Source organism: Schistocerca nitens, chromosome 2, assembly GCF_023898315.1.
Source record: "Schistocerca nitens isolate TAMUIC-IGC-003100 chromosome 2, iqSchNite1.1, whole genome shotgun sequence".
In the NCBI taxonomy this organism is placed as follows: Eukaryota; Metazoa; Arthropoda; class Insecta; order Orthoptera; family Acrididae; genus Schistocerca; species Schistocerca nitens.
The window spans coordinates 724,676,276-724,699,649 of record NC_064615.1 but is presented as its reverse complement, the minus strand read 5'-3'; the positions used below and the strand labels follow the sequence as shown (position 1 = coordinate 724,699,649).

Here is a 23,374-nt window from a genome sequence, read left to right as displayed (position 1 = left end):
CATAATTTGTGTGATGTCCCCGTGTCTTCCCCTTCTTAGTTCTAACAATCTTGTCATCACCAATTCTTTAGCTATTGCTGCCATTACTAAAATTTGTTTGCCGACAAACTTCACTAACCCTGTCAGAATCACAGGTTTAGTTATCCCACGATTATTTTCCGGTTAGGCGTTATTACGTGTTCGAACAACACGTTTTCCGCGTTACTTCCAGAATAGAACTTACGCGTCTGCTAGCCGGGGACTGTACAACTAGTGTAGCGATCTGGCCAAAAATTTTCTGTCAAAATTTCATTTTCTTAGATACACCGAGAAGATAATACGTAATCTTTCTCACCTGTTATTCCTGTTAGTCGGTTATTTCCATTCTGGTAGTCTGAATCTATGGATTTCGCTAGTAATTATAACAATGCTGATCATTCGCAAACCCAATCAACCACATAATCAGACAGCCATTAGCATTCATCCGTTCGGCTTTACTCCCTCAGCTCGTACTGCCCCGCCCCCTTTTGTATACGGAAAGTTTAATTCTAGATGCGACGAGGATTCTCCTGACAGAGACATCACGTACACTATACATGCATTCAAAAGTCAACTTATGATTCATTCAGAAATCAACTTAAAATGTGTTCAAAAACCAACTGGGAAGCGTTTCAAAATCATATGAATAATCGATAGATAAACGTGCGATGGATGCTAGGCGCTTTGTGAAACAAGTTTTTTTGCCTATATAATGTGAATTTGGTGCCCCCTTTTCCCGGTAGCATCTAGCTGCTTGCTGCGACTGCTTGCACAGCCAACAGCCACGTTCCTGTAGCCAGAAGCGGGAGAATCTACTACTCAAACGTGACTCAACTGCGCATGCGCTGATGCGCATGAGCCCGCGCGTAACTGCTAAAACGAATCGAATGTAAACAGTTGCGATTTCACGCTCATTTGAGGCTATTTGTTGTTATAAACCACTGCATACTCTTCCTAAAGCCTTTGACACATTTTCAATTGGCAGACGCTTGCATGAGCACTTTTCGTTGTTGTATATGGCGCATTTCCTTTGCAATTTAAGTTAGTTTCGTCTTTTTCTCTCGTTTATGTTTTATTGTTGAATAATTATTCTGCAATAGCGGGATTCAGTAATATCCTTTGTTAGAGTTTACCAGTCAAAATTACAAAAATTTAACTGAAAACTCAAACAATGAAAAGTTCCCGGAATTCTAAAAATATCCCGGGTTTTCTCCCGGATGAAAAAATTCCCGGGTTTTTCCCGGATCTCCCGGGTCGTATACACCCTGATCAAATAAAAAGGCTCTCACTAGCTGCAAAGGGTTTCTTTATCATGACAATTATGTAATGTAGCCAATGAATTATCTTAGCTGTTTTTAAAAAGCTGTCACAACTTACTCGGTCACCATTGGAAGAGGCCAAATATGTGACTGATAATTACTTTCAGTTTACTCACTTTATTTTTGCTGTTGTGTATGTACACACTTTTTTCCAGAATTAGAAATTTCACAGTATTTGACTCCTGTAGTCAAGAAGCATAAACAGCCATGGTGAGTTCCCAGCAAACTACTGTACGACACATGAGGGTCCTCACTGGCTGTTAACTCTCAGCTTGTTAGTTGTAGTTGACGTAAAATGAATGTGCAATTATGTTAATTGTAGCTTCAGCAAGACTGACAGTACAACAGTTAGCTCAGCTTAGAGAAGCCAGTTATCCAAAGGTGAACCAGCACAAAGTGCATGAAACATTTATCTGCTTTATACTTTTGAGTTACGTGCTACATGGATATACTAATAATAGAAAGATACAATAATGTCTTATTAAACTTTATTAAATATTAATTTTTTGTTACATTTTCTTGATTGCACATTCACTGTTATCAAGTAGGGTTTATAAACACCACTCTACAGCATAAATACTATACATTTACATAAAACACTGCTGGAGTAGACTACACAATAGAATACAATTTTAACCCTTAAATGCATAGTGTTACATACCTGCAACATGGATTAAAAAATTATTTTGTCCACCTTTAGAGAGGTGCAATGAAGTATCTCTGATACTTAGTATTAGCTGTTGGCTGTACTGTGGACTTCTGGTAACCTTTTTGGAAGTATGCAGAGAAGTCAGGTGTGAATTTTGCTTAGTTTTCAAAAGGGTGGGATAGGATGCAGCAGCATCAACTTGGCCAAATGTGGGAAGGTTAGTGGTGAGCAGGCAGCAATTTTCTTCATGCTGCTAGCTATGGGAATATGCGTTGTGTCCCTTGTTTTTTAGGAACATACATCACATTTAAACCGGATCCATTAGTAGTCAGAAATGACTTGAGTCAGACCAAATGAAACATCAAGTTCAACAACACTATTACTAAAGTAGCTTCTACTCTACAGCAATAGAAATTTTCAACTCTGGCAACAAATGATAAAGTACATTTGTAGCCTAAAGTAGTCAATTCCTGTTGATCCACTGTAGCGAGTTAAGAGGATAAATTATTACTGTCATTAAGTTTGCTTAATTCTATGAGAACAGTAAATTGCAGCGATTAATAATGGATACAAAATCATATCTGTGATGGTTGAGAAACATGACTCTATGAATCTGCAGTTCACAATTGGTTCGCACAGATAATTGTAAGTTAATGGTTATTCCTGAAGCAGAGACCACAAAAGTCTGTGCAACAAAAAGAAAATCTAATAACACAAAAATTAATTTTCGTAGCTGATATCAGATGAAGAATAAATTAAATGCTCTAAGTTCTACATGCTACACTTTCAGGGGAACAGAGGGAAGATTTCATGGACTGAAGCAGCAGATTGTTCAGTACATGCGAGAAAAGTGGAATAAAGGCTTCCTCATTACTTGAGAAACTAATCAAATGAAGGTGCTGGAAATGAGGAGGAATTTTTCAACTGCATGAGGTGCAGAATTCAAAGCAAGTATGAGCTGGTGCATGGTACTTAACCTCTTCAGACAGATCAATATAATAATAAAGAGTCTGCAAATATTAGTCATAATATGTTAAATACAAAAAAATTCACATGTTGGGTCTTCAAAGAAAGGGGGTCATCTTATATTCTGAGTTGTCTTATAGTGAGGTAAGGTAGTTATAGAAAATAAAAATCACTTTGGGATGTGGAACAGTCATAAATAAAAATCTTCAGTTAAAAACAATACAAAATGATAATGACACAAGTCCATTGACTCAAGATTCACTGAGCACCAAGCATGAAAGCTATTTATGTGTGAAACAGCATTTAGCTGTTTTCATTCTACTGTAAATTATGAGAAATTTGTACAAATAACCTTATCCAGTGAAAAAGTGGGAATATTAAATCAACTTGAAGATAAATTTATGGTGACACATGGAACTTTTGTTTTCATTTATAGTATGTCCATATCAGGAAGAGAAGAACGTCTAAGTTTTTTATTTGCTTGGCATTCAGTAAATTCAGATGAGTTACGCCTGAGACGAACTGCCATACCAATGTTTCTGCGTGGGGGTTTCATTGGAATTTTTGAAGCCTTTAGAGTAATATGTTGTTTTGTGTTGTTAATGTCTCTGAATGCTTCCCTTTTGTTAATTATACTTGAAGGGAGTCCATTTTCTTGTTGAGCAGCACTCTGCAAGACAATAAAAACACAACAATTTGTTAGTAACTAACGAACAATTGGAATAAGTGCCAAATTTTTGTATAAAATAAATTATACAAGACAACAATGAATCACCCTCACATAAAAGTAATTTCAATGCACTGTAAAAACAAATAGTGATACTATTACAGGCGGGGCACATATTCACACTCTGCACAAAATTGTAAAGTATGCAAGAATGTAAGCTAGTTAATACATGTGTAGCACAATGTACAAGACAAAAGAGCACCTTCATATTCACAATCCATGAGGAATATCACTGTACACTTCACAAAATCAATGATGCAGTCAATGCTGTAAGACTAGTTACACGTTCTCCACAAATAGAAGCATTCTGTTGCTGGAAAACTACATGGAAATAATGGTTCAGGCCACAAATTCAATAAGCCTTGCTGCAACTTCTGGTGTGGCTGTTTTTCAAACTTCTATTCACTGACTCCTTTCATGCTTTCACAAATTGTGATCTCTAAATCCCATCATGAACAAGTGCTTTTCAGAATGCAAAGCAGGTCAAACTAGACATTAATAGGCCAGAAGCAGCCACTGGTGGTCAGCAGTTATCCCCAGCTGATGCTAGGTTCTATCAATTTCTCTAAAGAGTCTTTCATGTCTTGACAGCACTTGACAAAATGTTAATTTGTGTTGTTATTCTTTTGTTTTGTGAACTTGCTACCAGTAGTTGGTTGGTTTAAAACAGTGGGCAAGGGACCAAACTACGATGTCATCAGTCCCTGCTACCAGAAAAAAAAAGTGTGTAACAGCTTATTGTCAGCCACTTTCTGCAAAGTATGTATGTTGCACATTGAATCTGAATATATGAAATACCTGATTAGTCACATGAAAGCTATTTATGTGTGAAACAGCATTTAGCTGTTTTCATTCTACTGTAAATTATGAGAAATTTGTACAAATAACCTTATCCAGTGAAAAAGTGGGAATATTAAATCAACTTGAAGATAAATTTATGGTGACACATGGAACTGTATGAGAAGTCCAGATGCTCGACCTATACTTGAGTATTGCTCATCAGTGTGGGATCCGTACCAGATCGGGTTGACGGAGGAGATAGAGAAGATCCAAAGAAGAGCGGCGCATTTCGTCACAGGGTTATTTGGTAACCGTGATAGCGTTATGGAGATGTTTAGCAAACTCAAGTGGCAGACTCTGCGAGAGAGGCGCTCTGTATCGCGGTGTAGCTTGCTCGCCAGGTTTCGAGAGGGTGTGTTTCTGGGTGAGGTATCGAATATATTGCTTCCCCCTACTTATACCTCCCGAGGAGATCACGAATGTAAAATTAGAGAGATTCGAGAGTGCATGGAGGCTTTCAGACAGTCGTTCTTCCCGCGAACCATACGCGACTGGAACAGAAAAGGGAGGTAATGACAGTGGCACGTAAAGTGCCCTCCGCCACACACCGTTGGGTGGCTTGCGGAGTATAAATGTAGATGTAGATGCAAAAGCCACTAACAGCATGATAAATGAAACTGAGATAATCGCAAAAAACTTGTCCCAACCAAGCTATTAAAGAATTCATTTCTTTTTTAAAAACAAGTAAAAAAATTAATTACTCAGTATTAATGGTTGAAATCTGCAATTATGTTATCTACATTAAAATATTAAGTGAAACATTGACTTAGCAATTTTTGCACCCATTTATACAGTTATCAGGTTTAGCAAACATTAGATCCAATTACAAAACAAACATTCGGTTACAAAACCTGCTATTCTGTGATATGTTAGGAATGACAGAAGGATGGAATATAATTACTGCAAATGTGAACAAAATACATTTTATTTGAAAGATAAGTCTGAAAATTCTACAAACTTGATGCATTAAAATATGAAGGTGACATCATTTTACCAGGAAAAACTGACTAATTTAACATCAAAACAAGAACAGAAATGAATATCCATCAGTCAGGTTCTTTTTAAATATACCATCATGTGTTGGACACCTCAAGATATTATAGAAAATAAAATAAGCTCCAAATTACATTTTAGTACAACATAGGTAAAATTATGATATAATTGGCAGAAAGTAGCATCTTACACAAGTGGAGCTCTACGAGCTTTTTGAAGTATCAGAGTTGGTTCTTGAATGTTCTACACCTGCTGTGATTGGTGTTGGGCTGTTTCCTTTTGCTGAAATTTTTTCCCCTCTTCAACTCCAAAATTATACAAGGATTCTTCACAAACTAGACAAATCTTTTTATTTTTGCTTTTCGTGAAAATGATTTTTTTGGCTTTTTGAAACTAGAAATGTCAGTTACCAGTCACTTTCACTAAGTCTTCCGCACATGTCATAAAAATTAGTATCAAGACAGTTTACATAGCATATCATTGCTTTAATAGTACTTTTCATGTTCTTATCTTTCTGTTTTGGAAAAATTTCTTTTCCACTGAGCAAGATGCCGCTTACTTTCCCACGAAGGACCGTCGCCCTCGGTTTCGCTCTGGTCATTTCAACTATTACTATGGGTTCAATTTATTGGACAATTCCTATTATTTCAATTACTCCCACTTCATTTGTACCATCTCCTGCATTTAAAGCGTCAACAAAATCATTCATTTTCTTCAAAACACTCACAGAAATACATCAACATGAACGTTGCTCACCAGTTGAACTGTGCTTGTTTGTTGTTGTCGTCGTCTTCAGTCCTGAGACTGGTTTGATGCAGCTCTCCATGCTACGAACTGTGCTTACCAGCGAATATTTCGACAACGCACTGACAGCGAGAGCTTCACCGTTGCGTACATGTTTGCTACAGCTGAGCCAACCTAACTCTGAATACGAAAAATCTCTCTTCCAATCCTAACAAACTGAAATATAGCTTTGAACGTCTCGATTGGTAAGCCTGATGCCAGCTGATGAGATTTGCATCCGGAGATGGAACGGCGACCGCCATTATTGTTGAACTTCGTGGGTTTTGCCTGACTCTCAGCGAAGAGAATGTGTAGTTAGCGGATTTTGCAATTTAACATGATATTCTACAGGGTGTATATGAAGACAAGGAAAAAACTTCCTGGATTTTTCGGTTAAAAATACACTTTCTCCCAAGTGAAAACACACTTTTTCTGTGTTAAGTGACAGTATATTTTCCCTTATCAATCCTTTGAATGGTTATGGTTTTATACACGGGCGTAGAATTTCCCATCACTTTAGAACACGGAACACAGGGGGGGGAGGAAGACACGTTTTGGAAATGTCTTTGATGTGCAGCAACATGTACGCTGCGTATTTTCGTATTATGAAAGTATACATTGGAATTCCACCAAGCACCGCATGTTACTTTCCGAATCATTGAAATCGAGATTCTTGAGTTTCTCCCGGCGTATTTGATAATCAAAATATCCACGGGTGTGCTGTCGGTCTATAGTGTCCAACGGGCACAATATTTCGGCAATCATACATGTCGCCATCATCAGGTGAACTGACGGACTGAGCTCCTGTGAACGTGACGGCACGGAGATCCGTACGCTATGGCTGCTCAGTTCCCTCTGAGTTCACCTGATGATGGCGACATGTATGATCGCCGAAATATTGTGTCCGTTGGACACTATAGAGCGGCAGCACACCCGTGGATATTTTGATTATCATTGAAATCGAGATTGCGATGCGCTTCTGTAAGTCAGTCATAGCTTCATTTCACTTGATCTCGCCAGCCGATGACAGTGGATATTCAGAGCATATGACACGTGATGTAGTCAGCCAACTGCAACATCACTGTTAAGTAGAGCGAACACACAAACAGGGAAAATATACATAGTGTTGCTACAAGAAAAGCAAAGCTTTCACATATGATATTGGTCTCCAAGGTTAATAAGCTACAGGAGAAGCTAAGCTTTTGCATATAATGTTTATCTTTTTTGCGCGAGTAAAATTTTTTAAAAGGATACTTACTTTGAAAGTAACGCTTTCAAAAACACCATTCGCAATATTTTCCCGCGACCTGTTACAAATAGGTTCGTTTCAGCAGTTGCCAGAGAGCGCAAACAGGTGACACTGCGCTTGCACAGCTACAATGACGTAGGAAGCCCCCATATACGTGTAAAACATTGAAAAGATCATACATTATGCCAGAAAAGAAACAAGACATCAGAGGATACTCCAAGAGCATCGGATTTTCGTGAACCATACTAGAATGTGCACATTTAAAGTGCATATTTGTATATCCAGATTCCAAATGAAGTAGACCTCGACCTGTTATTAAGCTTTTCAGTGTGGTTTTCGGAATGTAAATTTTCTTGGGGCACCAGTACTGTATTTTATCATGTTTGGTTCTTTTATGGCACAATGCCATACGCACTGGAAGATGAAAACGTGCACCTGAAAAGCAGCGAACAGTTGAAACTAGCCAGTACTGTGGAATTAAACGTTTCATTTCAAATACATTGACTGCTTCTGCGGAAAAGGTTAATAAAAGTCAAATTTCTTTAGCAAACAGACAAAAATAACTTCATTGTTCTGCAAGGCAATTAATGCTTGACTGTCAGAAAGGTGGAAATGTGAATGTATTTTAATTCACTTGATAGCTCCCGGCGACAGATATCCATTTTGTTTTCATTTGACGTGAGAGTAAATAAAGGGGAACAGCAAAATCACGAAATGTAAACACAGGTCACGTGGAGACTACCCACTATAACTCAGACTACTCTGCGCATCAGCCCCGGATCTATGGTATTTGCGAAACGGGTCAATACTGAAAAAAAAAAAAAAATCGAATTTTCAAAAATATGTTCATCTTGTAGCGCACATCTTTATGAAAAGTCCAAAACGTAAAACGTGTATTCGAGGAAATGTAAGACATGTTATTTGGTCTTAAGTGTGCCAAAGTGCAGTGCCACGCCTCTTCATAAAGCATTCTTCTATCGCACGTCACTGTATTTCACTCCGTGGAATTGAAACGTGTAATTTTGTAATGGATGTCATCAGACTATATTCAGGACAGTGGAAATTGAAATGTCCTGTGGTGCCTCTCCCGCTCCCAGTCGGCCAGTTTGACAGCCTGCCGCTCTTTTAATAAAAATATAAAAATCTCTCAATTAATAGCGGATGGAATTATTTGTAATCGGGAGAACAAGAACCCTTGAGGAAATGTCCACTCTTTATTGCCTATTAGCTAACAACTTGCTGTTTTGTGTGACATAAAATTATATATAGGATACATAAAACCAATAAAGACAAGAGACAAGCAAGAAAGTACACATTTCTTCAATCCTTAGCTCCTAGCATTTTTTTCTCTCTAATCTTGCTACAGCTTAACATGGTGTGCTTTCCTTTCTTCGAAATAATCTATTACCCATCAAGGTTGGTCAAACATTTTGCTATATGAAATATCGAAATGTCGTTACTAATACTGAAAAAGCTGTTAACATAAATAATACCCAAGACTGCTGTGGTTTCTAGATCTGATTACATCTATTTTGCCACTGTCTGCTAGATAAAACAAAATAGGCCTTTTTAATATTGCAGCAATTTTGTAACATACAGCAAATATACAAGAATAAGCACCAAAGAATGGCCTAGATTTCCAGCTGCTGACCCTGATTTTTCAATACACAAAATGTACAGTTCAGCAAACATGACATGGTTGCTGTATTGTTCTGCCAGCCTGTTTACACGATGTTGAGGCAAGCCTACAATTCATCTTAGCTGGGTACAGCGGACGACGACTCTCAGACCAAAATTGTTAAGGCTTTCGTGGCCACTTGTTGACAAACTGCCTATTGGCTTCTGTCTCGGGTTCTTCGGCCGACGTTCATCTAATGATTTTTCTGACGTTTCGCCAGCACGAGTGGCTGGCATTGTCAAAGCTTCACCCTCCATTTCACCACCGGCAATGGAGGGTGAAGCTTTGACAATGCCAGCCACTCGTGCTGGCGAAACGTCAGAAAAATCATTAGATGAACGTCGGCCAAAGAACCCGAGACAGAAGCCAATAGGCAGACTCTCAGACCATTGAGCAAAATTACTGTTGGCGACTGAAGAGAAAGAACCTGCATCCCTTGCACTCAAAGAGCCGAGTTGAGTCACAGGAAAACAATCACAATAGAAAGGTGCAATTACCTCAGTATACAATGGGCAGTGTGTTATGTTATCTAACCCTCACATTCGGCAGTACCAAGGACCAGGTAAGGTAATCCTAATGACATCCCTAGTTAATGTTAAAATACAGTTACCAAAACAAACCACGACTGTCTCTATGAGTAGAATTCACCTGTTTCACATAGAACCAAAAGCACTGCCTCAATTGCTGGCAGCTCCTTCTGAAGGGGGATGGGAATTGGGTAAGGAAAGCAGAAGAAAGGAAAGTAGAAGTAAGCCAGTAATGTGGGATGTACCTGAGATTGTTCAAACACATCCATACACCTTAAGAGCACAGAATGAGTGAGTATATGTCTGATACACGCTAGTGTGTAGCTGTAAGGTTGAAGATTCTTTATAACAGTTGTTTTATAGGTCAATTCACTCATTTAAGATGATGAGGGATCTGGAGAAGTACTACTCTTCACTGTAGAGCCAGGCAAGCAGCTGTTTGCCCCACAAAATGAACACACACCGCATCTGAATCATGTGAGTATATTCTAATTTGTCCCAAGAAGCCTGCAACTGACTGTCCCAAGGAGTTCATTAAAAGTAAAACCAACTTTTTCCGAAGATAGGGTCACACTGGCTCTACTCAGTACCAAAATCAACTGTAGCTATTGCCACCTGCTAAGTGCCCAGTGCGTAGAGCTACAGGGTCATGTACTACTAATGAGTGGTATGCAGTGTGACATTTCAAGTCCCACTTTCCAGTTACCTGCCACCATTATCAGAACAACAGTTCTGAACATGAACTACTCATTAGTACCTCCCAGACATACCTTTCAAAATCCTGTCCCAGGAATACCAGACTTTCCTACAGGCCAAGTTAGGTCCAACTCTCCTGGCTACCCTGGACCGGGTAATACCAGCAAAAAATGGTCATGCGGTGATCGAACTGAACCATGCCACTGATTCATTACCATAGGAACTATCACATCAGCCATGTGTAGTTTTGATCATAGTACATACTGTCTACTGCCATTTCAGATGTATAGATGTCCAAATCCCCTCTTACCTTCCTTCAACCTGCAGGTCCACCAGTCATGCCAGTACCAGTGAAAAAGTGACTCAAACACTGAACAATATGCCAAGCCATTGACCCCTCTCCATATGTTTAGATGTGACCTCGATACAGGGGACTTTTCATTACTCAGCACTGGAAACCGGTGTGCTGGGGTCTGAGATCACCTCTTGTAGTCTGTACAGTGCCCATTTCAGATGTGTTTAATCATGCCTGTTCATGTTCATCAATAAAGTGTTCTATCAACTGACTGGCTACCTTCTTCACCCACTCCATCACAAGCCTACAGCAGAGAACCACTCACCTACTCCTACCCTACAGATGACTCATTACACATAAATATGTGATATATAGGTCACCAATACTGCATACAAACTTACAGTACATGATTTTCTGTATCAAAGGTCTATCACATTCACAAGTTAATCTTCTGCACCAACTGGAATTGACTTATGATGCAGCAGAATATTCGAGTAAAAAGCCTTTCGAGGAGACAATAATTTACATCTGAGTAATTCTAAATAAGGGCATCATTATGGAAACAGCAGACCCAAATAGCGATGATACCAGTAGTGAATGAGCCTTTACAAAATATAAATGGTAACAGTGGAGGCCAGTGTCAACTACTAAATGTACTTATGCATGCAAGGACTTGCTCTAGAATAACATAAGTAACAAAATCAAGGAAGAAGCTACATGGAAAATGGGACATTGTCAAAATCGACAAATTTTTTTGCACAAGGTTTTGACAGATTGTAGCGTCGACCAAAATAAGAAAAAAAATCTAGTACACATAGGCTCTAAAAAACATATACAATAAGAGCTATGAGCACTTGCTCATCTTCGCTAATGTGAAACACATCTGACCCACTGAAAGCTCTATGCTACTATGAATGACCTACAGAGTGTAATAAACATATGGGAGTACATTCTGTTACTGTCAAATAGCAGAGCTTCTAATGAAATACAACACTCATTTGCGAGCCATCAATAACGGAGGTGCTCAAAATGGTGTCTATTCACAGTAAGGTATTCTCTGACTGACCCCTTAGGGAAGCAAAAACAGCAGGCTCATCAGAGATGCGGTGACAGGCACTGACGAGGCATTCCTGTAGTGGTGTGATCAAAAATATCTGGACACCTGGCTGAAAATGACTTACAAGTTCGTGGCGCCCTCCATTGGTAATGCTGGAATTCAGTAAGGTGTTGGCCCACCCTTAGCCTTGATGACAGCTTCCACTCCTGCAGGTGTAAGTTCAATCAGATTCTGGAAGGTTTCTTGGGGAATGGCAGCCCCTTCTTAATGGAGTGCTGCACTGAGAAGAGGTATCGATGTCGGTCGGTAAGGCCTGGCACAAAGTCGACATTCCAAATCATCCCAAAGGTATTCTATAGGATTCAGGTCAGGATTCTGTGCAGGCCAGTCCATTACATTGTTGTCGTTGTGTAACCACTCCGCCACAGGCCATGCATTACAAACAGGTGCTCGATTGTGTAGAAAGATGCAATCGCCATTCCCAAATCGCTCTTCAACAGTGGGAAGCAAGAAGGTACTTAAAACATCAATGTAGGCCTGTGCTGTGATAGAGCCATGCAAAACAACAAGGGATGCAAGCCCCCACCATGAAAAACACGGCCACACCATAACAGAACTGTCTCCGAATTTTACTGTTGGCACTACATACGCCGGCAGATGACATTCACTGGGCATTCGCCATACCCACATCCTGCCATGGAATCGCCATATTGTGTACCGTGATTCGTCATTCATTCTACACAACATTTTCCCACTGTTCAATCGTCCAGCGTTTACGCTCCTTACACTAAGCAAGGCGTCGTTTGGCATTTACCTTCATGATGTGTGGCTTATGAGCAGCCGCTTGGCCACGAAATCCCAGTTTTCTCACCTCCCACCCGTCATAGTACTCTGAGTGGATCCTGATGCAGTTTGAGAAATTCCTGTGTGACAGTCTGGACAGATGTCTGCCTATCACACATTATGGCCCTCTTCAACTGCCGGCAGTCTCTGGCAGTCAACAGACGAGGTCGGGCTGTACGCTTTTGTGCTGTACATGTCCCTTCACGTTTCCACTTCACTATCACATTGGAAACAGTGGACCTAGGTATGTTTAGGAACGTGGAAATCTCACGTACAGACAAATGACACAAGTGACACCCAATCATCTGACCACGTTCGAAGTTCCTTGAGTTCCGCAGGGTGCCCCATTCTGCTCTCTCACGATGTCTAATGACTACTAAGGTCGCTGATATGGAGTACCTGGCAACAGGTGGCAGCACAATGCACCTAATATGAAAAGCGTTTGCTTTTGAGGGTGTCCTGATACTTCTAATCACACTTTGTAATTAATCGGACTTGCATATATCAAAGGTATCAAGTGTCCCCAGAACGAAAATTTAAAGGGATTGAAATTGGGGGAAGCAGGGACCTTCCTAACCAATCGACTGCCCATTAAATGTCTCTGTGAGGTGCTATCTGAAATGTTAGATATAATGGGCTGGTGATCAATCATGCATGAACTACATCTACAGCAATTGCTGGAATGGCACCTTCTTCAGCAAGGTAGACAAGTCATTTGATAAGAACTTATAACACCTTGCACCAGTCAACCTATTTGGTAGTGGCAGTATATAACATCCTGCTACTCGATCAGCAATAATCCTTGCCCATACATTAAATTGGCACTGATGCCATTGTTATGAAAACTGACAATCCCATTTTGCATGAAACCAGCCTCTTCTGTGAACGGTATCTTTGTTGTTAAAAAGTGGATCTTCACCACATCTTTGCAACAGCCATTGGCTGAAAGGGATTCTCGGAAGCTGACCTTGTGGCTGAAGAGTTTGGATACGCTGTAAATGATATGTGTTTTGCAACAGTTCATGAAAGATTGACCAGACTAGAGAATGACAAACCCCCAACAGATACTGAAATTCTACATACACTAATTCCAGGGTCTTCTTCCACTCATTGCAATAAGCATCAACTCCCCACAACAGGAATATGAACGGCGTGAGTTCTACCATGATCTTCCACTGTTCCGACTACAGAGGGAGAATCTGCTAGTTGCTGGAAAACATTGCTGAATAATTGTGCAGACAGTATCCTGCATTCTGGATATTTTTCAGTATACACGACACAGGCTTCACAGTTGATTCAATTTGCTACACCATATCAGAAGATCACGTCTACCATTCCCTGTGTGGATTAACAGGCTTCCATTATGCTGGTAAGTGCAAAGCCAGAACTATGATGTAAAAACATTTCACAAACTTATCACAACACAAACTGTTCCGCTAGTAGGGGAGTATGGTTTACAGTAACAACACAAACATGTTTACTGCATGCTGTATCCATGGACAAATGTTCTCTGTTTTGGTCCATGGTAGCACCTGTCAAAATATGGAATAATGGAATAATGGAATTTAGTTACCGCATTGTGTAGCTTGAGTTACCCCACATGAATACTGCTCATCACACCTTCCAAGCAACGCCCAATGTCAACAGAAAGCATAAATTTGTTTCATGTTATAAACAGAACAGTGTAAAGTGGAATTTTATATGCCCATTCCACAGAGTGGACCCAGATTAGTACCATATTTGGTTTAGAGATGTTATTGTTGTTGTGGCCTTCAGTCCTGAGACTGGTTTGATGCAGCTCTCCATGCTACTCTATCCTGTGCAAGCTCCTTCACCTCCCAGTACCTACTGCAACCTACATCCTTCTGAATCTGCTTAGTGTATTCATCTCTTGGTCTACCTCTACGATTTTTACCCTCCACGCTGCCCCCCAATACTAAATTGGTGATCCCTTGATGCCTCAGAACGTGTCCTACCAACCGATCCCTTCTCCTAGTCAAATTGTGCCACAAACTCCTCTTCTCCCCAATCCTAATCAATACCTTCTCATTAGTTATGTGATCTACCCATCTAATCTTCAGCATTCTTCTGTAGCACCACATTTCGAAAGCTTCTATTCTCTTCTTGTCCAAACTGTTTATCGTCCATGTTTCACTTCCATACATGGCTACACTCCATACAAATACTTTCAGAGACAACTTCCTGACACTTAAATCTATACTCTATGTTAACAAATTTCTCTTCTTCAGAAATGCTTTCCTTGCCATTGCCAGTCTACATTTTATATCCTCTCTACTTCGACCATCATCAGTTATTTTGCTTCCCAAATAGCAAACCACCTTTACTACTGTAAGTATCTCATTTCCTAATCTAATTCCCTCAGCATCACCCGATTTAATTTGACTACATTCCATTATCCTCGTTTTGCTTTTGTTGATGTTCATCTTATACTCTCCCTTCAAGACACTATCCATTCCGTTCAACTGTTCTTCCAAGTCCTTTGCTGTCTCTGACAGAATTACAATGTCATCGGTGAACCTCAAAGTTTTTATTTCTTCTCCATGGATTTTAATACCTACTCCGAATTTTTCTTTTGTTTCCTTCACTGCTTGCTCAATATACAGATTGAATAACATCGGGGAGAGGCTACAACCGTGTCTCACTCACTCCCTTCCCAACCACTGCTTGCCTTTCATGTCCCTCGACTCTTATAACTGCCATCTGGTTTCTGTACAAATTGTAAATAGCCTTTTGCTCCCTGTATTTTACCCCTGCCACCTTCAGAATTTGAAAGAGAGTATTCCAGTCAGAGATATGTATTAATAAAGATTGTTAAGCCTTTGTTTGCCTGACTTACCAGTGTGCTACTGCCAAGCAACAGTGCTGTTCAGTCGCTGCTGGACTACTGATTATTCTTCATGTTTTTACTGTCCTTGTTTATATGTAATGCAAAACCGAATATCACACTAGACTAATTTGGGACCACTGCATCGAACTGGCACATAAAATTCTGCTTTAAAAATAATTTTCTTTGTAACTGGAAACAAAACAATTCTTTCTGTTGACAATGGGCATAAAATGGGACATATGATGAGCAGTATTTGTTTGTGTCAATTCTCTATGCACATTACAAAAATGAAGTTTAAATACCTGCCGAGACAGCAGAGAAAATGGTCTGGTGACTCTTAGGACATCCAGATCAACAACTGGTATTGATCTAAGGAATAAAGATACAAGAAACCAGATGTATAATTACTATATGGCTTAAAATTAGTAATTAATGTGGTGCTGTGTAGTTTAGGATACAGGCAGATTGAGTGAAGTAGGATTAATCTTTACAAGGGAAAACATAAGGATTAATAGATACAGCAATTGTTGCATTGTAAATGTAGATGATTAGCGATTTCAACCATAAGGGATGAAGGGAATAATGCATCCTTGTGAACAATATAGTTTGAATGTTTAACTGTCTTAAAGGTATTTAATTTTAAATCAGGGCTGATGCTAAATATGCCAAGTGCTGCTGTGAATAACAGTGAATAAAATTGTACTGGCACTGAAGAATTGCTATGTCACAATCAGAAAGAAGACTGAATATTGTTGATTGCTGGCAGTTGGCTTATGTATAAAACAGTTCGAAAACTGACCACATTCCGAGACGATGAGCATTACAAAAGGGATTGAAGAGTTCAAAATTAGAATAAAACCTCCATTTTAAACTTTTTAGCAGACCGACCGAAAAAGTGTAAAATGCAGGAAAGTGTAAAATATACGAAAGCACAGGAAATGCACAAAGTGAAAAATGGCTAAATTACTCTTACTGTCTTTCTCTTTATATTGTTCAAAATACAAAATTAAAACAATTTGAATTTTGCCTGTTTAAAAAAATCTGAAGCAATTAATTGTTCTTGTTTTTTTCTAACACAACTAGTTCTTTAGCAAAACTACATTTAAGAGATATTCATGTTCTAATGGGAGACTTATTATTTATAACCACTACAAAATTACGGCAAATAAAATTTGCAACACAATATTGGGTAAAACACTTAAGTTAGCAGTTTTCGTAAACAGAAAACAAAATGCACAAAATCTAAAACTCGTTGCCAACAAGGAGGTCACTCAGTTCAGGGACGTGCTGGATTAATTTTAATCCGCATTTCAGACAAGGGACTCTGCAACTCCATGAAACTTAAACTAATGTATATAAAAAGAGGTTGAATCCAATCTTTATGAAAATTGTGTTTGTGTTTAACACGGAAATAAAGGTTTCTAATAACTGTATTACTATAATATACCATCAACAAAAGACACTCAGCTTCAAAATGAATCACTTTTCATTGAAGTCTGATCTGAATTTCCTGAGTTACCGTATTTACTCGAATTTAAGCCGCACCTGAAAAATGAGACTCGAAATCAAGGAAAAAAAATTTTCCCGAATCTAAGCCGCACCTGAAATTTGAGACTCGAAATTCAAGGGGAGCGAAAAGTTTTAGGTCGCACCTCCAAATCGAAACAAAGTTCGTCTAATTGTAATATGAGACACAATTTAGGTCGAATGAATGACGATACAGCTGCAGTAGTTTGGTTCGAGTCGTAAGCTTAGCAGTTACGGTTTACCAGGTAGCCATTGCTACGCGTCACGCGCTCCGTCCGTATTTATACGGATATCCTTCCTTTTTCACGTGCTTCGTCTGGTTTGAATTGATTGCTTATTTTTCTTTGATCTGATAAGTGCCGTTCTCTTTGTTATAGGTGTTTACGTCGTCAGTCTAAGCTGAAAATGCATTACTATACTGTCATGCATTGTTTGTCGCATTCTGATAGGTGCGTGTTTACGACCTGTCGCCGCTCGCGGCGTGGCTTGCTTTTGTGCGCGCTACCGCCGCTTACAAATAAAAAATAGAGAGGAATCGTTTCATTAGCGAAACATTTGTTGTTACTTAAACTACTGCTTTCTTTGATAATGATCAACAAGAACCAAATAATAGACTGCGTATGATAGATGATGTTCTGAACGAGAGTTTAGCGAAAATTTTTCTCCGTTTGAAAATCTTTGCAGGTGCCTCTTTAGTTCATTACGTTCTGCACAGAAATTAGAGTCATCTTAAATTTAAAAATCTAGTCAGTTGCCGTGCTTCATTTCTGACTGTATCACTATCAGGCATAAGAATAATACGAATATAAACATGACATGATATGTATATTCTTCCGCGTTTGCTGTTGTCTCACTCTAGTTTCGTAGTTTATTAGGCAGACAGGATTTAAATGAGATAGTAGCAAACACGAAACAATACATGGCAAAATGTTTATATTCGTATTAATCTTATGGCGAAGAGAATACTACATGTGATTCACAATACATAAAAGCTCCTATTAGCAACCATCTCTTCTCACAGGTAGGAAAAAAATTCAGAACGTAGAGTTGGCCATATTGACAAACATCCCAAACAGTCTTGCCAGTCGGATTTTCGTAGTACATTGAAATGCTGCTACATTCGAAGATCAACAATACAGAATTTGTATTTACTTCGTTGGATAATGTACCAAAATTCAGTGGTCGAATCTCTGGGCGGAGGAAAAAGGCTCGTCTTCCACTTTTTTTTTTTTAAATTTATTTACTGACGCAGAGATTTTGGTGCCAGTATTTATCTTTGTGCCTACAAAGCATGCCTGTGTGGCGCTACATATATTCGACGGCAGAAGTTAGTTGTGGCGGCACCCACCAACATTTTTCAGAACTCCCGCTTGCTTTGCACTCGATTCGAAGACGCAGGCGGTTTTTTGGATTACAAAAACCGGAAAAAAAGTGCGGCTTAGATTCGAATAAATACGGTACACAGCAGATAAAGTGTCTCGTACAGAAAATGAGACAAATTTTATCAAATTTTAACTCAAGAATAATAACTTCTTGAAAGTTTTTTGTGTTCTTTTACACTAACTGACACATGTAGAAATTATTAATAATTAAAAAGAAAATGAAGTCAATTTTCTTACTTTTCATCTGGCTGGAAATGGAATACCCTATTCAGTAACAGCAAACATGAAAGAATTGACAAGCATTCAACTGCAATTTAGTCACTAGGGAAGACACTACTGTGCCTACAACAAGTGACAACCAAATGGGATGCTAATATCTATTCATACTAAAGTTGTGATAGGAGAAACAAATCATACAAAAGTAACAGCAATTTAGTAAATCACTTTCTAGCATTTCAAGTACAACGGATTCGCTCTAACATTTTTAAATGGATTTCAAGAAGACTTAGTTTCTACAGAAGAGATCCGTGCTGCATAATGCAGGATATTACACAGAGTAGTACTCAAAAAGTGTGAAATGTTGAAAAATTATTTTAGGACAGGTACTGGCCAGGAGCATGGCAATACCTGACACTCACACTTTTAATTTTACGGCCCAATGGAAAGGAAAGGGGAGGTTATAAAATATATATCAAATAGCATTGAATCAAGCAAAGTTTTTGGGTGGAACTTAGAGAGTTTAATGGGAAAGCTAAATTTTGCAGGGGAAGAGAAAAAAACGTGTCAGTAAATTCTATAAACTGCTAGCAAAACAACAAAATTCATCCAAAACAACGAAATTTATGTACAATGATTAAGACAAGTACATCATGCTATCGATAAAACGTTGAATGAAAGAAAAAATGACAATCACATTATCAATGAAATTCTTAATTTGAAGTACAAAGTTCTTTGCAAACACACAAGTTTTTCAATCAAAAAGTTACACATAGATGATAAATCTTTCTTTTTATGTTCACTAATCAATGTTCAGGTCTTGACACATGGAAGACATGTTATATCAATGCCTTCTCATTGTAATCTTGATCTCCTTCAATGTTTCCACTTTGTTGAATGCAAAGAATATCCTCTATGAAGGGCAAACCAGATTTTGATATTTTGATCAAAGAGCAGGTGAGGTTTTTCACAGTAGTTGCATTCAGGTAATGGTTACTTGCTCTTGCCACATTCTGGAAATCTTCAAGCTTCACAGAGGCAACAATGAATGGTTGTACATGCTTTAGATCACTTTTGCGATTCCTCCTTTTTATCCATAATGCCAAAATTTGTGTCACAAGACAGTGCCAGACACTATAAATGTCTCCAAATTGTTAATAGTTACAATCCAAATAAGTACACTCATGCTCATAAATTAAGGATAATTGCAGAATGTGGACCCACACAATGTGGCACTACACAAAACTGGTACTAATAGCATAGGCACATAGGGAACACACATGACACAGATCTGTAAGTCCACAGTATTGTTGATAACTTGAGAAAACTGTCCCAAAACACATGTGCCACAAAACGCCACTGTTTCCTGTGCATGTAGCCCGACATCAATACGGGATATGATCACCATGCACACGGGTTGGCATGCTCTGGGTCAGGTGGTTGAGCAGCTGCTGGGGTATAGCCTCCCATTCTTGCACCAGTGCCTGTTGGCACTCCTGAAGTGTTCTAGGGGTTTGAAGACGTGCAGTGATACGTCAACCGAGAGCATCCCAGACGTGTTCGATGGGGTTTAGGTCTGGAGAACAGGCAGGCCACTCCATTTGCCTGATACCTTCTGTTTCAAGGTAGTCCTCCACAATGGCAGCTTGGTGGGGCCGCTCGTTATCATCCATCAAGAGGAAAGTGGGACTCACTGCAACCCTGAAAAGGCGGACATACTGGTGCAAAATGATGACCGGATACACCTTACCTGTTACAGTTCCTCTGTCAAAGACATGGCAGGGGTGTACGTTCACCTATTATAATCCCATCCCACACCAACAAACCACGACCTCCATACAGGTCTCTTTCAAGGACATTAAGGGGTTGGTATCTGGTTCCTGGGTCATGCCAGATGAAAACCCGGCGAGAATCACTGTTCCGACTATACCTGGACTCCCACGTCAACATAACCTGGGACTACTGTTCCAATGAGCATGTACTGTGTTATTGACACCAGGCTTTACGGGCTCTCCTGTGACCAGGGGTCAGTGAATGCATCTTGGAGGTCTCTGGGCAAATAAACCATGTCTGTTTAGCCGACTGTAGACTGTGTGTCTGGAGACAACTGTTCCAGTGGCAGTGGTTAGGTCTCAAGCAAGGCTACCTGCAGTACTCCATGGCCATCTGCAGGCACTGATGGTGAGATATCTGTCTTCTTGTGGTGTTGTACACTGTGGACGTCCCGTACAGTAGCGCCTGGACATGTTTCCTGTCTGCTGGAATTGTTGCCATAATCTTGAGATCACACTGTGTGGCGCACGGAGAGTCCACGCTTTGACCTGCCGTGTTTGACTAGCCTCCAGTCGCCCTAGTATTCTACTCCTCAAAAGGTCATAAATATGTATTCTTTGAGCCATTTTCAACACACAGTCACCATTAGCACATCTGAATATGTCTGCACACTTACTTGCTGTACCGTACTCTGATATGCACAACACAACTCTGCATATGTGGACTGCTGCCAGCACCACTGTCCGGCAACCGCAGGTCAAATGCACCGCATGGTCATACCCCGAGGTGATTTAAGCGTGCAAACTGCCCACCAGAGCGTTGTTTCACCATGTATCAGCATTATCCTTATTTTATGAGCATGAGTGGAGAAGAATCATGCGATTATTGTTATATTCCATAGTTATTATACCCAATTTGCAGAGCTTCTTCATGAATAAATCCAGGTGATTAAGTACCATAACAGGCAGTAATAAAACTCATTTCTAGCCACGTCCTTAGGTCACTAACACACAAAACTTTGTCCACTATCACTAATATGCAGGCATAGATGGTAGTTGAACCAGTGTCTACTATAAAATACATTATAATGGTTTAATGGGTCAACACTGATGTCGATGTGACTTGCGTAATACCCATAAAAAGAGTGCAGAGAGTACTTGTACCCATCTGAGATCTAATGTAGTCGATTTCAACTTTTTCACAGCTTTTATTGATTTTTGTAGATATAGTTCCTTTTTAGCTCCACATCTCAGCTTCTCTGGTCCTGAACTTACTTTCATGCTGGTCACAAGTAAGTTGCACAAGAATCTGGAAGGGTGTAGCGACATGAAAGCTTCTTTAAAATTTTTCTGAAAATCCAGTTCTAGAACCACTGACTAATATCAGTTGTGGGATGAGCTATTTGAAATAGACAGCTTATCCTGTATATATTTAAATTTGTACTTCTGCCTTGCTTAGTTGACTTGTGTCACAAATACACTGCAACATCAAGGAGTTGTGTGACATTCATGAAACTCTGTAGGCATGTTTATACATCTGAAAGATGACATCTACTGAAATTTTGTGCCAGTCGCATAAGAGTGGCGCTAGTAGCACCACTATGATTATGCAAATCGGGTTTGCTCCAAATACATGTTGTAATGGTTGAGAGCATTAGTTACCTTTCAGATTGGATGTGGTGAGTTGATGTTAGTCAAGAATGCCTTTAAGGCGACAAAAATGCCGTTATCAACACGTCACTGAGTCTGTACAGATTCATGTAATAGAGCTATGAAAAACTGGATGTTCCTTCTGTGATACTACAGAAAGACCTGGTAGGACTGTAGCACTGTACACAATTGCTGGCAGCAGTAGTCACAAGAACGTACGGTCGCAAGAATACTGGGCTCCATATGGACAAGTGGCATTACTGAGAGGGAAGACAACTGTATTCGGTGTATCATACTGCATCTGCAGCAGCTATTAAAGTAGCAGTTGGCACCACAGTGACACAACAAACGGTTACAAATCTGTTACTTTAAGAACAGCTTAGAGCCAGACACCATGTGCTGTGCATTCCACTGAGCCCAAACCACTGACATTTGCGATATCAGTGGTGTCAAGCGATAGCTCAGTGCAGGGCAGAGTGGAAATCTGTTGTGTTTCCTAATGAAAACTGGTTCTGCATTGGTACCAGTGATGGCCGTGTGTTGATTACGAGGAGTCCAGTTAAGGGCCTACAACCAGCCTATCTGCGTGATAGACACACTGGACCTACACCTGAAGTTATGGTCTGGGATGTGATTTCGTATGACAACAGGAGCACTCTTGTGGTTCTCACATGCATCCTGACTGCAAATTTGTATGTCAATGGTGATTTGACCTCTTGGGCTGCCATTCATGATCAGCATACCAGGGTTGTTTTCCAACAGGATGAAGATTGTCAACATACTGTTTTTGTAACCCAACAAGCTCTACAGAGTATCGACATGTTGCCTTGGCCTGCTCGATCACCAGATCTGTCTCCATTTGAGCACATATGGGGCATCATCGGACGACAACTCCATCAACATGCTCTAACAGCAGTAACCATTCCAGTATTGACTGCCCATGTGTAACAGGCATGGAACCCCATCCAACAAACTGACATCCATCATCAGCACAACACAATGCAAGCATGTTTACATTTAACATTCTGGCAGTTACACCCATTATTAAAGTACCAGCATTTCACACTTGCAATGGCTTACCTCACACTGACATTAACCTATGATCTTGCAATGTTAATCATTTATAAATGTTAACTAGACAAATATATTCCCAAAATTTCATTACTCTACATTAATTATTTCTTGAGGCTGCAATTTTTTTTCCATAAGTGTAATAACACTTCCGTTGGGAGAGAGGAAATATGAGCACTGATTCAACAGACATCCTGTTCTGTGTATTTCAACTTGTGGCAATGAGACTGAGGGTTCATTCCTTTGAGGTTTTGATAAAAACTATCCA

The 23,374-nt window shown here is 39.6% G+C and overlaps 1 protein-coding gene across 2 annotated transcripts in view; it reads right to left on the bottom strand.

Moving 5' to 3' along the window:
• Positions 1-1,808: 1,808 nt before the first annotated feature.
• LOC126236917 (protein regulator of cytokinesis 1-like) overlaps positions 1,809-23,374 on the bottom strand; it is a 231,708-nt gene continuing 210,142 nt past the window's right edge. For both annotated transcript variants that reach the window (XM_049946571.1, XM_049946572.1), the window contains exon 13: positions 1,809-3,622. In XM_049946571.1, the coding sequence (XP_049802528.1) occupies positions 3,383-3,622 (240 nt within the window). In that variant the 3' untranslated portion in view covers positions 1,809-3,382. The remainder of the gene's footprint in view (positions 3,623-23,374) is intronic.